We start from the raw sequence: 18,974 nt of genomic DNA, 5'->3' as shown, positions 1-18,974 counted from the left end.
GGAAATTCAGTTATGGGGAGAACATACAAACTCCTTACAGATGGTGGTGGGATTTGAACCCAAGTCTCTGGCACTGTAAAACATTATGCTAATCGCTACACTACTGTTCTGTACATGAATACCATGCAGAGATCAATGTATTCCATAATGAAGGGAGGAGGAAATGTATAGTGTAATTCTCCCATCTCCTTCCAGCAGACTTGCTGGCTAGAATATCTTGAAGCAGTGAATTCCTGGGAGGGATTCACCACAATAATTAGTTTCCTGAAAACAGCCAAAACAGTTGCACAGTCAAAATATACCATTAAATGTTGTGCATTGAATACTCCTGTGAGCCCTATCCAATACAGTCTTTAATCAAAGCTCCCTACCAGTAAAGAGTTCTTCAGATTACTAGATTAATGATATCACTACAGATAAGAGAAATAGAATAAAATAAGTATTTTTATTTTAATTGAGGTATAAAATCATATGGACATAGAAAGTCACTCAACTGGTAAAAGTTCACCCAGACATATTTCCCTTGTCACAGAAATCCACAATGAGTCTTAAATCAAGGCTACGACTCAATTTCCCATTCCAGATGTGTATCATTTTTGAAACCTTGTCAGTGCAAACTGTGCTGTTTGCTTGCTTGAATCTATATTAATATAGAATATTGCCTGTATTATGATGTCTGCATCTCTCTCATTGTGAGAACCTCTATTAAATCCCCAGCCATGGCTGAATCAACTTAGTCATTGGTTAAATTGGTGCCCAATGACAGGGATTAACACATATCCTTCTGCCAAAAGAATAACTTGTCTATTGCTTTGTGGTATATCAGATGTTGATAGAGGTGCCCACTTGTGGCTGAGAAGTGTACTGAGTCCCCAGCTGTCATTAAGTTGTATATTTATATAACATCTACTGTCACAGAGGGAGGAGCAGAAAGGAAGCACTCCTAGATAACTTTTGCCTCCTAATTAACGCCAAAAAAGGGACAGTTGCTGCTTGAGGGAGTTTGTTGGTCACCTTTCCTGCTTCATAACAGCCTCTACCCTTGAATAACACACACTATATAAACACAAAAGATTCTGCAGTTGCTGGAAATTTTGAATAACACACATAAAATGCTGGTGGAATTCAGCAGGTTAGGCTGTATCTATGAAAGGGAATAAACAGTCAACAGCCTTGGTAAGGGTCTCAGCCCAAAATGTCAACTGTTTATTTCCCTCCTTAGTTGCTGTCTGACTTGCTGAGTTCCTCCAGCAATTTTGTGTATTGCTCTATATAAATACTTTGCTTTCCATGGCTCTTCCCCAATCCACACATGAAGAAATATTTCACAGGTTCCCTAACCCTTTCCAGATTCACATTCGATCAACCTTTCCCATGAATCTCAGCTGTCCGATCCCACTTAACTTAAGCAACCATGGCTGCACTGAACCCCATCTCTCTTGGGCTCTTTGACCACGCCCCATTCACTTTACAACTTCCATACATGAAGAAGAACGGCAGTGCCTGCCAACTACATGGGACAACATTTTAGGCCTTGCACATCCTATTTCTTCACAGATTAGGCTGGTGTGAGATGTTCTCTGCTCATGTCTTTATGATCACAGTACAAGATCAAAATTTGCATCGTCGGTATAGATCACTGCAGGGTCCTGGAGCTCGTCGCCCAGTTTCTTCCACCAGGGCCCTCGTGTGAACTGCAGCATTGCATTGTGTGACTGTTTGGCTCTTGCCGCAACAGGAGCAGATCTGCAGTTAAAAAGCTCTGTGTCCTTCTCTGTGGCCTCCTTTAAACTGGGAGCATCTGGATGCAAAAGGCAAACGAAATCCAGGTTAAGCAAGTGAACACAAAAGATCCACAAAAGATCTTCGTATCCACAATACGAAGATCCACAAAATCAATCATTTGAACTGTAAATGACTCCAACCTCAGGACACAGCCCAAGATATCACAGTCACATCCCTCCCCACCATTGATAGCATCTACAGGAGGCACTGCCTCAAGCAGACAACATCCATCATCAAAGACCCTCAGCACCCAGGCCATGCCATTTCTCGCAGTTACCACTGGACTGATGGTAACACCTCCAGTTTCAAGAACAGCTTCAACTACTTGGTTCTTGAACCAATCTGCATAACCCTGATCAAAGTCAAACTAATTTTATAATCAAAATATATGTTGTATGCCATCATCTTGAAGGCATTGGAGATGAAGTTCATGGCTCCACAATCTCTAAGGTCTTGCACAAAGGAAGAGTGGTAAGGAAGAAGCCCTGGCTAGAAAAAAAGGAACATACCCTTGCCTGTGAAGAGTTTGCAGAGCATCATTTCAAAGATAAGTAAATATGTGGAAGAAGGTCTTGTGTTCCGATGAGATAGAACTTTTAGACCTCCAAGTGGTACAGAGGTGCTAGAAAGTTTGTGAACCTACAGAACTTTCTCTATTTCTGCATAAAAATATGGCCTAAATGTGATCAAATCTTCATGCAAGTCCTAAAGCTAGATAGAGAACCCAACTAAATAAATAACCCAAAAAACATTATACTTGTTCACTTACTTTTTGAGAAAAATGATCCAATGTATTTGTTGGAAAAAGTATGTGAACCTTTGTTTTCAGTAATTGGTGTGACCCCCTCTGTACAGCAATAACTTCAGCCAAATATTTCCAGCAACTGTTGATCAGTCCTGCACATTGGCTTGGAGGAATTTTAGGCTATTCCTCCTTACAAAACAGCTTCATCTCTGGGATATTGGTGGGCTTCCTTGCATGAACAGCTTGCTTCAGGTCCTTCCACAACAATTCTTTAGAATTAAGATCAGTACTTTGACTTGGCCATTCCAAAACACAAATTTTCTATTTTTTAAACCATCCTGTTGTTGATTTACTCTTGTCTTCTGGATCATTGTCTTGTTGCATTATCCAACGTCTATTAAGCCTCAGGTGATGGACTGCTACCCTGATATTCTCCTGTAAAATGTCTTGATACAATTTTGAATTCATTATTCCTTCAACGATTGCAAGCTGTCCATGCCCTGAGGGAGCAAAGCAGCACAAACCATGATGCTCCTTCCACCATGCTTCACAGTTGGGACGAAGTTTTGGTGTTGGTGTGCAGTGCTGTTTCCTCGAAACATTGCAGTGTGCATTTCTGCCAAAAAGTTCAACTTTAGTCTTATTTGTTCACAGAACATTGTCCCAGAAATGTTGTAGAACATCCAGGTAGTCTTTTGCAACATTATTATTTTTTGGAGAGCAGTGGTTTCCTCCTTGAACACCACTGTTGTTCAGTGTTTTTCTTATAGTGGACACATGAACAGAAAGTTTAGCAAGTTTTAGAGATTTCTGCAGGCCTTTTGCTGTTACCCTCAGGTTCTTTTTCACTTTCTTCAGCATTGCACATTGTGCTCTTGGTGTGATCTTTGTAGGATGTCCACTTCTAGGGAGAGTAACAACAATACTGAGTTCCCTCCATTTGTAGGCAGCTTCTCTTACTGTAGATTGATGAACACTCAGGTCTTAGCAATGCTTTCCAGCTTCATGCATCTCTACAATTATTCTTCAAAGGTCCTCTGAAGGTTGTTTTGATCAAGGCATAGTGCGCATAATCAGATCTTTCTTGAGAAGAGCAGGCTCTGTCAGAAACCTGACTTGGTGTATCTTTTTATAGGGCAGGCCATCTCTACAACCCACACCTCCAATCTTATCTCATTGATTGCAATAACTGGCTCCATACAGCTTTTGTAGAAGGCATTACTCCAGAGGTTTACATACTCTTTCCAACAAATACATGTAATATTGGATCATTTTTCTCAATAAATAAATGAACAAGTACAGTTGGCTCTCCTTATCCACGGGGGATTGGTTTCGGGACCCCCCCCCCCCCCCCACCGCGGATACCAAAAAACACGGATGCTCAAGTCCCTTATTTAACCTGTCTCAGTATGGGTGGACTTTAGGGCCCAGGGGAGCTCAGGATCTGCCGCCTGTGGCTGCTGCTGAATCCACAGTGTTTCTGTTCTGTTGACAGAAAACGATCACAATTGAAAATAAAGCGGAAATAATAAAGCGATCAGAAAGAAGTGAAACGCCATCGGTCATTGGAAAAACGTCGGGCTACAGTTGGTCAATGATCGGAACAATCTGAAAGGATAAAGTGAGAATAATGGAGCATGTGAAAGGCCCTGACCTAATGAAAGCTACAGTTATTACTAAGCAACACAGTGGTTTAATTATTGAAATACATGTTTCTTAAGTGTTTTATATGCATAGAAAGGTAAAATATATACTATATACTAGGATAAACATTTGACTAACTGACGCTAAATAACACCAGATGTACCTGTTCCGACTTACGTACAAATCCAACTTAAAGACTGCCTGAACTTTAAATCATCTCTAGATTACCTATGATCCCTAATACAATGTAAATGCTATGTAAATAATTGTTATACTGTATTGTTTAGGGAATAAAGGCAAGAAAAAAAGTCTGTACATACTCAAACAAAAAGTGCTGGAGAGAGAACTTCTGGGTTTTCCCGCTCCGCAGTTGGTTGAATCCGCGCATGCGGAAACCGCGGATAAGGAGGGCCGACTGTATAATGTTTTTAGTGTTATTTATTTAATTGGGTTCTCTTTGTCTAGATTTAGGACTTACGTGAAGACCTTTGTCGCATTTTAGGTCATATTTATGCAGAAATAGAGAAAATTCTACAGGGATCACTAACCGTCTAGCACCACTGTACATGTGGTGTAAATCTAATGCAGCTCATCACCGGATAACACCATCCCTACTGTAAAGTATGGTGAAGGTAACATCATTCTATGGGAATGCTTTTCAGCTGCAGGGACTGGCAATCTGGTCAGGATTGATGGGAAGATGAATGCTGCTAAATACAGAGAGATCCTGGATTAAAATCTGCTAGCCTCTGCCAGAAGATTAAACTGGGGAAGAAGTTTATCTTTTAGCAGGACAATGACCTAAAGCAAACTGCCAGTGCAACCATGGAGTGCCTTCAAAAGAAGAAAATTGATGCCCTTGTGTGGCTTAGTCAGAATCCTGACCTTAAACCAATCTAACATTTCTAGCAAGACCTCAACATTGCTGTTCAGTCACTCCCCAACTAACCTGGCATAGCTTGAGCAATTTTGCAAGGAGGAATGGGCAAATCAAGTTGTGTAAAGCTAATACAGACTTATCCAAAAAGACTGCTGGGTGTAATAGCTGCAAAAGATAGTTCAACTAAGTACTGAGGAAAGGGGGATGAATACTTTGAACAGCTGACATTTCAGGTTTTGAATTTTTAGTTTTTCATGCTTAATTATTTCCCCTATTTCTTTGGGCTCCATTGTGAAAGAAGAGCACGTAATTCACAAATAAAAATTCTCAGTTAAATTGATCAAAATCCTTTGGGTAATACTCATTTATGTGAACAAAGGATTGAGGCTGAATACTTTTACAAGGGACTGTATTTACTATTCTCCAGTCTATGAACAAACTCTCAATTCATATTTGACCATTATCTCCAATAATCAACTGTTTTTTTTTAAAGATTGGTGTATTTTTGTACAGGTAGACTAAATCAGTTGAGGGTAGCCAGCGGGCCTTATACCCCGTGAGATAGGGACATGTCTGACCTAGCATATAAAGTCAGTTCTGGCAGACTGGGTGGATGAGATGAATAGTGAGATCCAATGGCCAGGAAGGCAGATCTGCAATGCTTTGTGGAAAGCAAAGGACATGATGAGGCACAGAAGCCATGGTCATCCACTGCAACTGAGGAAGACCCCAGTTGTGACAAATAGTCCTACCACTGGACACAGACCTCTCAGGTCAAAAGACTGGAACTGAGTCACTGCAATGACCTTTCTACTTTAAAAGCTCTCTCGCACAGGTTTCTTCATGCAGGTCACATCATCAAAGACATGAACAAATTTAACCATCAGCGTTGGATACAATGGACAACCAATCAATCATTTTTGTTAAGACGTGTTAAGAATACAGGGAACAGCATTTATATGGAATAGATGAACTGGGAACTAAACAGACACATATTGGCTCTATATTTCTGTGTTCTTACTTACTCATCAGGAGTTCAATGTCTGTGTTAATCTGGGCCAGTAGTGCCTCCTGGCGCAGCTCTGATTTTCTCTCCAGATTTCTTCTCATGAGGTACTGACCTAGCATCTCTTGGGCCTGGGCATGTCGTTCCTTCGTTCTTTCCTCTGACACATGAGGAACCTACAAGTAGACATGGATTAAAATGCTGTGATCAACTACAGGTGCACTAACTTATTAACCAGAACACATAGTGAAGGTGTCCTATTGATAACCCACAGTAATTAAGTAGGATCAAACAGTAATGTGGCTTTACATTGAGAGACAAGAATGATTGTTTGCTACAGAACTCAACTGAAAATGCTCCAATATTCAGTAATGATTTGATTGTCAGTCAATGCATATCAATTATTAAATTAACACAAAACATGAAGCGGTACTATATACTGTGAAAATTGTTGTTTTGGGGCGGCAGTACAGTGCAAAGATGAAAAACTGACTATAGATTAGAAAATAAATTGATAGTGCAATAAAATAGAATAACAAAGTTGTGTCATGGATCAGTCAGAAACCTGATGGCGGAGGGGAAGATTTTCTTGTCATTTCTTATTAGTCACCTTATGTACAGATATTCCTGTGCTTAGCATCATGTTATGTACTGTACATACTATACAATCAGCCTACATACTGTATATAAGCTAATGTATGTATATATGGCCACACTTAAACATTTACTGTATATTGTGTTTTATAGGATTGCTTTTATATTTATATATTGTGTGTTTTTTATGCTTATTGCTGCATCAGATCTGGAGTAACAATCATTTTGTTCTCCTTTACACTCATCTATTGAAGCATGACAATAAACAATATTGAATCTTGAATAGGCTCCTAAAATTTGGAGTGGTGATCACTCAATAAGAATTATAGTAACCCACAATAAAAGTATATGAATGAAAATCAGTATGCCTTATACTAGTCAGTATTTTCTAGATGTATTTTACAATGGTGGCAAATTGTTTTGATCTCTCAGATTTTAGGCTTTGCTTTCATAGGCCATTTCTTGGCTGCACCACTCTGGTTCCTAAACATATGGTTAACTATACCCAGGTAGGCTGCCATACTTGAAATACTGTAAACCTTGGATCAATTAGATTAATTTGTTTTTATGGGGATACTGTAGGCACTATTAATGCTGTATATTTTGCTCCAGAGACTTTATACTTGATAAGATAAGTGAGTGTGGTATACAGACATAACAAAATACCTAGAAATAAATTCCTGATTAAGGTGGGCTGGTTGGGTTGACAGGATTTACAGGTATGCTCCTTTTTAAAGAGATCAATGAATTTCATTCAGATTTTACAAATAAGTTTTAGGAGTCAAACCAAAACTCACCGAATGATGTTTGACATGCTCTTCAACTTTGGAACGCAGTTCTTGTCTCCGTGTCTCTGTCAGGCCCTTTGGTCCCTGCCAGGCAAGGATATCTCTTCTCAGATTTCTACGTTTTTCAAGGAACTTCAGCACCTGAAACAATGAGAAATATTTCATGTTACTTTTCTGAGACTCATTGTTTACACTGATGGATTATTGACCATTCTATCTCCATATCCGTTCAAAAAGTGCCATAGTATGCAGTGTATATTTGTTGTTGTACTTATTATGCATTCTGTTTACTGAGAGTTTCATGCAGGCAAGGAATTTCATTTCACCCTAGTGTATATGACAACAAACTAACATGAATCTGAATAAATCACTGGACATGTGCGTCGATTGCCTTAACCTCAGATTTCCAGTTTAAGCTGTATCTTGGTTAGTAAAACTCACATCTCTGACCCAGATGAATTGGAACTTGTAAAGCCTTGCGCAGAATAATTTAGGATAGCACTGCATTTTGGAAGTGATTTTTGAGATAGAGGTAAAAAAAACCCTTTGCCACTAATTTGACAAAAAGCAGAGGTACCTCTTTTGTATTTTAACCAACAGTTATCCCTCAACCAATATAATTAAAACGCAAAAGGTCATCGATAAATTATAACTCTGTTCCTTTCCTTACAGATTGGAACAGCTTCTTTCCAACTGTGATAAGACTGCTGAATGGATCCTGACCCGGATCTGGGCCGTACCTTCCAAATATCCGGACCTGACTTGCACTACCTTACTTTCCTTTTTCTATTTTTAAATTATGATTTATAATTTAAATTTTTATTATATTTACTTCGATTTGTACTTCAGGGAGCACAAAGTGCAGAATCAAATATCGTTGTGATGATTGTACGCTCTAGTATCAATTGTTTGGTGACAATAAAGTAAAGTAAAGATGCTGCCTGATCTGCTGAGTATTCTGTTTTAACTTATAAACAAATCAGACTATATAGTGATTGTCAGGTTCTTGTTTGTGTAAGTTTGCTCTGTTAATTAAGCTGTTGTGTAAATCTTGAGTAAATCAGCTGTTGGATTTCCTACTTTATAACATCTTGTATTTAAATATTTCAAAAAAAAACTCAGCACTTACTGGAGCTGTGAAAGACAGACGATGCAAGTCTTTTTCCTACCTCCTTTCTTCTTTATTCAAAGAATTTTTAAAAATTCCTTTATGATCACCAATTAGGCTTTCCAAAATACTCACAATATAATGTCATAGCCTCTTCGAAAATTCAGTACCACACTCTGCATGACCAACCATAGTCATAGAACACTACAGATTAGTCACTTTGTGGCATTACAAGTAAAACTGCCAGAATGGCTTTCTGTTGTGTACCATCTATCAGTTCATAAAACTCTGAGTTAAAACACTTATTTTGGTCACAAAAGGTACACATGACTGCAAATCAGAAGGCAATGAAAGTCAAAATGAGCTCCTAAGCCCACAATGTCTCCCACCCATACTCATCAAGCTACCCTCCAAGTCACCCACCATCCTGACTTAATCAGGGGTGGATCTTCTTGGCCAAAATTTGGAGCATCATGCACTAGAACTGCAGCCATCACCTCTTTAGGGACAAACAATGATGGGTAATAAATGTTAAATCTTGGCAAATATAATTATAAAATGATGCTTATTTTTAATATAAAATGAACTTTGTTCTTGAAGTATTGCCTAGAGCAAGCAGATGTGCAGCAATATAAGTAAGGGTTCCCTACAATCTCTGCTCAATATCCTCACTGCAAAATACTTTGGCTCTTCTCTTACCTCTTCACTACTTCTTACTTGCCTATCACCCCCCAACCCCCAGGGTCACTCCTCCTTCCTTTTCCCCATGGTCCATTCTCTCCTCCTATCAGGTTGTTTCTTCTTCAGCCCTTTACTTTTTCCACCTATCCTCTCTCAACTTCTCACTTCATACCCCCCCCCCCCCCCACTTCACCTATTATCTTCTAGTTTGTACACTCTCTTCCTTTTCGGTCCTGGAGAAGGGTCTCAGTCTGAAACGCAGACTGTTTATTCCTTTCCATAGATGCTGTCTGACTTGTTGAGTTCGTCCAGCATTTTGCTTTTGTCTCTCCAGTACAAAATACTGCTGATCCTAGAAATAAAACAATTATGACTATACACAGTTAACCAAAAGGTTCTTGAACCTATTAAAAGACACTCACTGCTCTCTGGATGATAACAGCTGCCTTGAATTCTTTAAGGACCTGCTTCTGTTGTCTGAAGCAGCTTCTCTGCCTGTATCCACGCCAGTCCTTCTGAATCAACAACGCTGCCTGCTCCTTCTCCTGATGCAGGTATTTGGCAATTTCACCTGCAGAGAGAAGAGGATGGGTTTTCTTTTAATTAGAATTGGAAAGAGAACACAGAACATAAAAACCTACAGCACAATACAGGCCCTTCGGCCCACAATGCTGTGCCCAACATGTACTTATTTTAGAAATTACCTAGGGTTACCCATAACCCTCTATTTTTCTAAGCTCCATGTACTTATCCAGGAATCTCTTAAAATACCCTATTGTATTCATCTCCACCACCGTCACTGGCAGCCCATTCTGCGCACTCACCACTCTCTGTGTAAAATACTTACCCCTGACATCTCCTCTGTACCTACTTCCAAGCACCTTCAAACTGTGCCTTGTCATATTAGCCATTTCAGATCTGAGAAAAAAGCTTCTGACTATCCACACGATCAATGTCTCTCATCATTGAATTCTTAAGAATTCAGAAGAACTCCAAAGTATGCCAGGATCAAAGCAAAGTGTAGATTCAAATACTGGAGGATAACATTAGCAGGAACATATGACGTCTCATTGCAACATACACTCAGTGACCACTTTATATTAGATACACCTATACATCTGTTTGTTAATCCAAATATCTAATCAGCCAATCATGTGGCAGCATCTCAATGCATAAAAGCATGCAGCCATGTTCAAGGAATTCAGTTGTTGTTCAGACCAAATATCAAAATGTAGAAGAAATGTGATTTAAGTGCCTTTGACAATGGACTGATTGTTGGTGCCAGATGGGAGAGGTTTGAGTACCTTAGAAACTGCAGATCTCCGGATTTTCATACACAACAATCTCTAGGGAATGGTGTGAGAAACCAAAAAAAAACATCTGGTGCACGGCAGTTCTCTGGGTGAAAATACCTTGTTAATGAGAACAGAGGAGATTGGCAAGACTGGTTCAAGCCGACAGGAAGTTAACTCAAATTACCACGTGTTACAACAGTAGTGTGTGGAAGAGTATCTCTGAATGCACAACACATTGAATCCTGTATGGGCTACTGTAGCAGAAGACTATGAATATACACTCAGTGGCCACTTTATAGGGACAGAACATACCTAATAAAGTGACCACAGAATGTAGAGTGCAACTATCCCAATGTCTCTGCAGTTTTAGCCCATAAGACATAGGAGGAGAATTAGGCCATCTGGCCCATTGAGTCTGCTCCACCATTTAATCACGGTTGATCCTTTTTTTAATCTCCCCCTCAACCCCAGTTCCTGGCCTTCTCCCCGTAACCTTTCATGCCATGTCCAATCAAGACCTATCAATCTCTGTCTTAAATACACCCAACAACCTGGCCTCCACAACTGCACGTTGCAACAAATTCCACAAATTCACCACCCTTTGGCTAAAGAAATTTCTCTGCATCTCAGGGTGCCCCTCTATCCTGAGGCTGTGCCCTCTTGTCCTAGACTCTCCCAGCATGGGAAACATCCTTTTCACATCTGCTCTGTCTAGGCCTTTCAACATTCAAAAGCTTTCAATGAGATCCCCCCTCATCCTTCTGAATTCCAGTGAGTACAGACCCAGAGCCATCAAATGTTCTTCGTATGATAATCCTTTCATTCCTTGAATCATCCTTGTGAACCTCCTCTGGACCCTCTCCAATGCCAACACATCTTTTCTAAGATGAGGGGTTTTGAATTTTTATAGCTGCAGAAGAGAGTGTGAGTTTTGCACAGAGAATGGTTTTTCAGCTTTACACTCCTTGACAGATTTTATGCTCCATACCATGGATAAGCACTTTTGGATGAAGCACTTTCAAACACACTGAATGAATGATACAGTGGACATGATGCAGCTTTCATAAAGTAGTACAATACCAAAAATGGTCCTTAGCCCACAACTTTTGCCCTAAACGTCACACATCCATCAATACTAATCCCTTTATCAGGTCTTGGTCTGCAGCCTTCTATACCTTGGTGTAAGGTTCAAGTGTTTCTCTAAATAGTTAAATATTGTGAGAGTCTCTGCTTCCATCACCGACTCAACGATTCTGTGGATGGTCCTTTTCCAGTACTCTCTCTTTAGTATGGTTACACTCCACAGTTGAGTCCAGATTATAGAAGGTTGGTATGGAGTATAAAATATGTCAAGGAGCTGTAGAGCTGAAAAGCCATTCTCTCAGCAAAACTCACTCTCTCTTCTGCAGGTATAAAAATTCAAAGCACTCCATGGACTTCTCAATCAACAGGTTTTGTAATAGTAAAGTCACAAAATAAAAGCAAGGTACTTCCCTTATCGGGGGGGATTGGTAACACATGAGCTACATTCCAGATTCTGACCACCCTGAGGGTGAAAAAGTCCTTCTTCACATCACTCTTTAACCTCTTACCCTAAGCTTGTGCCTTGCAGATTTAGATAGCAGTGCTATGGGGGTGGGGGGAGTGTTATCTACCCCCTCAATATACTTTGTATGCCTCCATCAGCTCCTCCTCTGCTTCATGAAAAACACTAGCCTAACCAGTTTCTCCTCACAAATTAAACTTGCAACAGGGTTATGTTATAGCTCAAATAACTCCGGCAAATTTGTCCTTACTGTTGAATTTGTTGTTTTTGAAGCTAGAAATACTGGTTTTACATTTAGATATAGCATGGTACAGGCTCTTCTGGCCCAATGAGTCCATGTGACTAATGTCTTTGGAATGTGGGAGGACACCGGAGCACCCAGAGAAAACAGATGCAGCCATGGGGAAAACATACAAACTCCATACAGACAGTGGTGGGAAATAAACCTGGGCAGACCAGTCCTCAGCAATTGTGCCAACCAGCTGGCTGAAATTCTGATGGGTATTTACAACCATTTGCTGTCCCAGTCTATAGTTCCGGCATGCTTCAAAGCAGCAAGCGTCACACCATCCCCAAGACACTTGCAGGAACATGACTACAGACCAGTGGCACTCACTCCCATACTTGCTAAGTGCTTGGAAAGATTAGTCACGTCCCACATCAAGGATGTAATCCCTGTCACCATAGACCAGCACCAGTTTGCCTACAAGTCGAATAGATCAACTGAAGACGCCATTTCTATCGCCTTTCATACTGTCTTGGGACACCTGGAGCACAAAGGCACCTACATTAAGGATGCTTTATATTGATTACAGCTTGGCCTTTAATACCAAACTAACACTATTGAACAAGGTGAATATCAAGCTCCACAATCTAGGTCTTGGCACATCAATTCCACCCCCTACCCTGAACAGGAGCGGACTGAGCCCACTTCTCTACTCTCTCCCTTAATGTCTGCACATCTGCTACCTATCACTCAACATAAAGAAGACAAGAGAAATGATAATTGACTTCCAGAAGGCAGGAGGTCCCAAACAAGTCCCACTATTCATAAATGGTGAAGTAGTGGAAAGGGTCTCTAGTTTCAAGTTTTTGGGGATGAACATCACCAAGGAGCTCTCTTTGTCCATGAATACAACTTCGAAAGAAGGGACGATGGAACAGTGACTATACTACCTAAGGGACTTAAATAAAGCTAATCTGCCTCAGAAATTGTTGGCCAACTGTTATCGATGTGCGATAGAAAGCATACTGACATATGCAATGATAGCATGATACTCTAGCTGTAGCGATCAGATCACAAAGCAATCCAATGGGTGATTTGGACGGCTCGGCACATCACTGGAACTCAACTCCTCCACTTGGAGACAGTCTACAACTCTCGATGCCTATGACAGGCTTGGAACATCAATTAAGACCCTTCCCATCCCAGTTCAATCTCCTGCCAAGAAGATTCTTAGCCAAGACAGCTTAACTGAAAAACAGCTTCTGCCCAAGAGTATTTGTGCAGCTGAATAATGCTACACCTTGGCCCGCCAATGGCCTTTGAGTGTTATGGACTATCATAGTCACTTGTTGCATGTAAATATGGGAATTGTTTTTTTTAATTAAGCCATACCACATGCATTGTAAATATCTGTTTTGCATGGACTGGAGTAGCACCACAATCCTGTATATAAAATTCTGATAGTTACTCAGAAACAAGAGCATGTTCCAGAGATTGGATAGGATTTTAAATCCTAACACCTAGTATTTTAAATTCAAACTAATTACATAAATTCGGATTTCTCAATAAGAAACAATTATTAGAAACAGTAACTGTGAAACTGCTAAATTGTGGTTAAAAACTCATCCTGTTCACTAAAATCCTTTTACCAGTGATTCCACACTTAGACAATAGACAATAGGTGCAGAAGTAGACCATTCGGCCCTTCGAGCCTGCACCGCCATTCTGAGATCATGGCTGATCATCTACTATCAATACCCGGTTCCTGCCTTGTCCCCATATCCCTTGATTCCCCTATCCATAAGATACCTATCTAGCTCCTTCTTGAAAGCATCCAGAGAATTGGCCTCCACTACCTTCCGAGGCAGTGCATTCCAGACCCCCACAACTCTCTGGGAGAAGAAGTTTTTCCTTAACTCTGTCCTAAATGACCTACCCCTTTATTCTCAAACCATGCCCTCTGGTACTGGACTCTTCCAGCATCTGGAACATATTTCCTGCCTCTATCTTGTCCAATCCCTTAATAATCTTATATGTTGCAATCAGATCCTCTCTCAATCTCCTTAATTCCAGCGTGTACAAGCCCAGTCTCTCTAACCTCTCTGCATAAGACAGTCCGGACATCCCAGGAATTAACCTCGTGAATCTACGCTGCACTTCCTCTATAGCCAGGATGTCCTTCCTTAACCCTGGAGACCAAAACTGTACACTTAGGGAGGGAAATGTGACTGAACTTAAGTTTTCTCTGAAGTAACCCAGCAAGCCACTCAATTCAGTGGTAATTAGAGGAAGGGTAATATATTGTGGCCTTGCCAGTGATAACAAAGTTCAGTGTTTGGTTTAAAAAGTACAGTGTATGCCCCAACTCTGCTGTTTTTATCCAAAATAAATCCTACATCGCTTACTCTTAGAAATCTGACTGGTGCCTGATATTCATCCAGCTAAAGGAGGTTCGAAAGAGTCACTCCCTTCAGTGACTCAATTCATGCAGAACTACAACTTCAAGAAAAAAGCAACAATATCAACTTAGATCTGCAATGTAATATACTATTTCAAGGCTTTGTAGACAATGGTTGACTTGACAAAAGTTAGAGCCCAATGTCTGCAAATCTGAGTCCACTGGAAGCCAAAGACAGCCTGTCCAGGGGTTATATGTGGGTAGGGTCATTTGTTGCTTGTGTGTTGTGCTCTGCTGAACATTGTGGGCATGTTATGATGGCGACAGGTAGTGTGGTGACACTTGTGGGCTGCCCCTGCACAACTATGAGTTAGTTGTTACTGCACAGAACACACTTCACTTTGTATTTCAATGTACACAGCTAAATAAATGAATCTTGACATCAAGCTATGTAAGAGGTAACTGAACTAAGCAACCAAATGCTTGGTCAAAGAGGATGGTTTTAAAGAACATCTTAGAGAATGGAGAGGTTTAGGGAGGGAATTCCAGACTTTGAGCACAAGGTTACCCAAGGTACAGCTACAGAAATCAAGGAGAGGCCAGAAGACGATAAGCACAGTTCTTAGAAATCTAGTGCTGTAGATGGCAAAGATAAGAAACAGTGAGATGTCAATACAAGAGAGTGATGCTGAAATGGAGATAATTGAAGTTAGCAAATAGAATGGGTAAGCATAAACACAAAAGATTCTGCAGATGCTGGAAATTCACACACAATACTGGAGGAACACAGCAGGTCAGGCAGCATCTAATGAGAAAAATAAAGGGTTGATGTTTCAGGCCGAAGCCCTCCATCAGGGCAAGGTGTTAACCTAATAGTTTGGTGCAGAAGCTCAGCAGATAAATTGGGAGGTTGTGTTGATTCAGTCTACAGGTGAACATGGACAAAACTGATTGATTTTCTGTAAAGTTATTTTACTTGCTGGTACTATTTCCAGTATACTCAGCTGCCGCTGTCGAAAAGCTTGAAGAGCTCGATGTCGCCGAAGCTGTAGCTGGTGCTTTAGCTCCTCTTCCTCTTTCTCCTTCTCCTGTCGTTGTATGTCCTGTTCACGCTTTGCCCTAGCAACATTTCATATGGTTAATAATCAATAATGGACCAAAAGTAGAATGGGATATATTTTGCATCTGTGATATCGCATTATTTTGACATCCCACTCTGACCTTACCCTCTCACGTAGATGAACAATACAGGTGTTTCAATGCCTCCATGAAATGAAATTGATATTGATTTATTATTGTTAGACCATAAAATGTAGGAGCAGAATTAGGCCATTCGGCCCATCAAACCTGCTCCGCCATTTCATCATAGCTGATCCATTTTGTCTCTCAGCCCCAATCTCCTGCCTTCTCCCTGTATCCGTCATGTTCTGACTAATTAAGAATCTATCAACCTCTGCTTTCAATATACCTAAAGACTTGGCCTCCATAGCCGCCTATGACAACAAAATCCACAGATTCACTACTCTCTGGCTAAAGAAATTCCTCCTCATCTCTGTTCTAAAAGGACGCTCCTCTATTCTGAGGCAGTGTATTATAGTCTTAGACTCTCCCACCATAGGAAACATCTTTTCCACATCCACTCTATCAAGGCCTTTCACTTCCTGAAAGGTTTCAATTAGGTCACCCTTCATTCTTCTGAATTCCAGTGAGTAGAGGCCCAGAACCATCAAATACTCTTCATATGACAAGCCTTTCAACCCAGAATCGTTTTCATGAACCTCCTTTAAACTCTCTCCAGTTTCAGCACATCCTTTCTTAGATAAGAGGCCCAAAAGTGCTCACAATACTGCAAATGAGGCCTCACTAGTGCTTTAGAAAGCCTCAACATTACATCCTTGCTTTTATTGTAGTCCTCTTGAAATGAATGTTAACATGAAATTTGCTTTCCTCACTACCGACTCAACCTGCAAATTAACCTTTAGGGAATGCTGCACAAGCACTCCCATGACCATACAGTTGCTGATATTGTATTCCATCTGCCACTTCTTTGCCTGTTCTCCTAATCCATCTAAGAACTTCTGTAGCTTTAATTCCTCAAAACTACCTGCCCTTCTATCTGTCTTTGTATCATTGGTAAGCTTCGTAACAAAACCATCAATTCCATCATCTAAGTCATTGACATATAATGTAACAAGAAGCAGACCCAGCACCGATCCCTGTGGAACACCACTAGTCACTGGCAGTCAACCAGAAAAGGCTCCCTTTATTCCCACTCTTTGCCTCCTGCCAATCAGCCACTACTTTATGCATGCTACTATCTTTCTGTAACACCATGGGCTCTTAACTTGTTAAGCAGCTTTATCTGTAGCACCTTGTCAAAGACCTCCTGAAAATCCAAGTACGCAACATCCACTGATTTTCCTTTGTCTATCCTGCTTGTTATTTCTTCAAAGAATTCCAACAGATCCGTCAGGCAAGATTTTCCCTTGAGGAAACCATGCTGACTACAGCCTGTTTTATCATGTGCCTCCAAGTACCCCGAATCCACACCCTTAACAATTGACTCCAACATCTTCCCAGCCACTGAGGTTTGACTAACTGGCCTATAATTTCCTTTCTTCTGCCTCCCTCTCTCTTCATGAAAAGTGGAGTGACATTTGCAATTTTCCAGTCTTCCAAAACCATTCCAGAATCAGTGATTCTTCAAAGATCATTACTAATGCCTCCACAATAGCTTTAGCCACCTCTTTCAGAACCCTAGGCTGGACATCATCTGGTCCAGGTGATTTATCTACCTTCAGACTTTTCAGTTTCCCAAGAATCTTCTCCCTAGTAATGGCAACTTCACACATTTTTGCCCCCAACACTCCTGAATTTCCGGCATACTGCTAGTGTCTTCCACAGTGAAGATTGATGCAAAATACTTATTCAGTTTGTCTGCCATTTCTTTGTCCTCATTACTACCTCTCTAGCATAGTTTTCCAGAGGTCCAATACCACACTCTCATCTCTTTTACACTTTATATATCTGAAGAATTTATTACCCTTCTCAATCCTATTCTCCTGCCTTCTCCCTGCATCCTGTGATGCCCTTACTGATCAAGAACCTATCAACCTCTGCTTTAAATCTACCCCAAGATTTAAAGCCATCTGTGGCAATGAATTCCACAGATTCACCAATTTCTCACTAAAGAAGTTCCTCATCTCTGTTCTAACAGGACTTCCCTCTATTCTGAAGCTGTGTACTCTGGTCCCCAACTCCCTCATTATAGGAGATATCCTTTCCATATCTACTCTGTCTAGGCCTTTCAATATTCGATATGTTTCATTGAGATCCTCCCCATTTTCTAAACAATGAGTACAAGCCCAGAGCTATCCAACGCTCCTTATACATTAACTCTTTCATTCCTGGAATCATTCTCATGAACTTCCACTGGACCCACTCCAACATCAGCACATCTCTTCTTACATAAGGATCCCAAACCTACTCACAATACTCCAAGTGCGGTCTGACCAATGCCTTACAAAGCCTTATATGTTACACGTATCTAGCCTTCCAGGCTTATCAAAACATACATATGTACACTGGGATAGTATAAAGAAAAAGAGATTGCAGAATATTGTGCTGCAGTTACAGAGAAAGTACAATGCAGATAAATAAATACAATGCAAGGACCATCTTGAGGTAGATTTGGACAGTCATACAGCACTACAGCACAGAAACAGGCCCTTCAACCCATCTGGTCTGTGCTGAACAGTTAATCTGCCTAGTCATAACGACCCACACCTGGGTCTCACTGCCATCCATGTATGTATCATAACTTCTACTGAATGGTGAAACTGAACATGCATCCTCCATTTCTGCTGGCAGCTCGTTTCACATTCACACATCCTCTTAAATATTTCACCTTTCACCCTTAACCTATGACCACTAGTTCTACTCTCATTCAACCCGGTGGAAAAAGCCTGCTTGTATTTATCTTGAGCCCATCTTGAACTGTCCCAGCAATCCTTTCTCAACTGGGAAAGACATTATCAATGTCTGTTAAAACTTCTCCCAATGATCTTTACTTGGGGGAATGCAGGTACAGTGCATGTAAAAAGTATTCATTCCCCTTGGAAGTTTTCATGCTTTATTGCTTTACAACATTAAGTGACAGTGGATTTTATTTGGCTTTTTTGACACTGAAAAAGATTCTTTCATGTCAAAGTGAAAATAGATCTCTACGAAGTGATCTAAATGAATTACAATATAAAACATAAAATAATTGATTGCATA

General features: G+C 40.5%; 1 protein-coding gene across 2 annotated transcripts in view; it reads right to left on the bottom strand.

Moving 5' to 3' along the window:
* Nucleotides 1-432: 432 nt before the first annotated feature.
* LOC140728016 (IQ calmodulin-binding motif-containing protein 1-like) overlaps nucleotides 433-18,974 on the bottom strand; it is a 67,501-nt gene continuing 48,959 nt past the window's right edge. For both annotated transcript variants that reach the window (XM_073046108.1, XM_073046109.1), the window contains 5 exons: nucleotides 15,673-15,815; nucleotides 9,654-9,802; nucleotides 7,452-7,583; nucleotides 6,080-6,236; nucleotides 433-1,801 (listed from right to left, as the gene is read on the bottom strand). In XM_073046108.1, the coding sequence (XP_072902209.1) occupies nucleotides 1,599-1,801; nucleotides 6,080-6,236; nucleotides 7,452-7,583; nucleotides 9,654-9,802; nucleotides 15,673-15,815 (784 nt within the window). In that variant the 3' untranslated portion in view covers nucleotides 433-1,598. The remainder of the gene's footprint in view (nucleotides 1,802-6,079; nucleotides 6,237-7,451; nucleotides 7,584-9,653; nucleotides 9,803-15,672; nucleotides 15,816-18,974) is intronic.

The sequence above is a fragment of the Hemitrygon akajei genome, chromosome 5, assembly GCF_048418815.1.
Source record: "Hemitrygon akajei chromosome 5, sHemAka1.3, whole genome shotgun sequence".
In the NCBI taxonomy this organism is placed as follows: Eukaryota; Metazoa; Chordata; class Chondrichthyes; order Myliobatiformes; family Dasyatidae; genus Hemitrygon; species Hemitrygon akajei.
The sequence above is the reverse complement of the archived record's forward strand: the minus strand, read 5'-3'. Positions and strand labels throughout refer to the sequence as shown.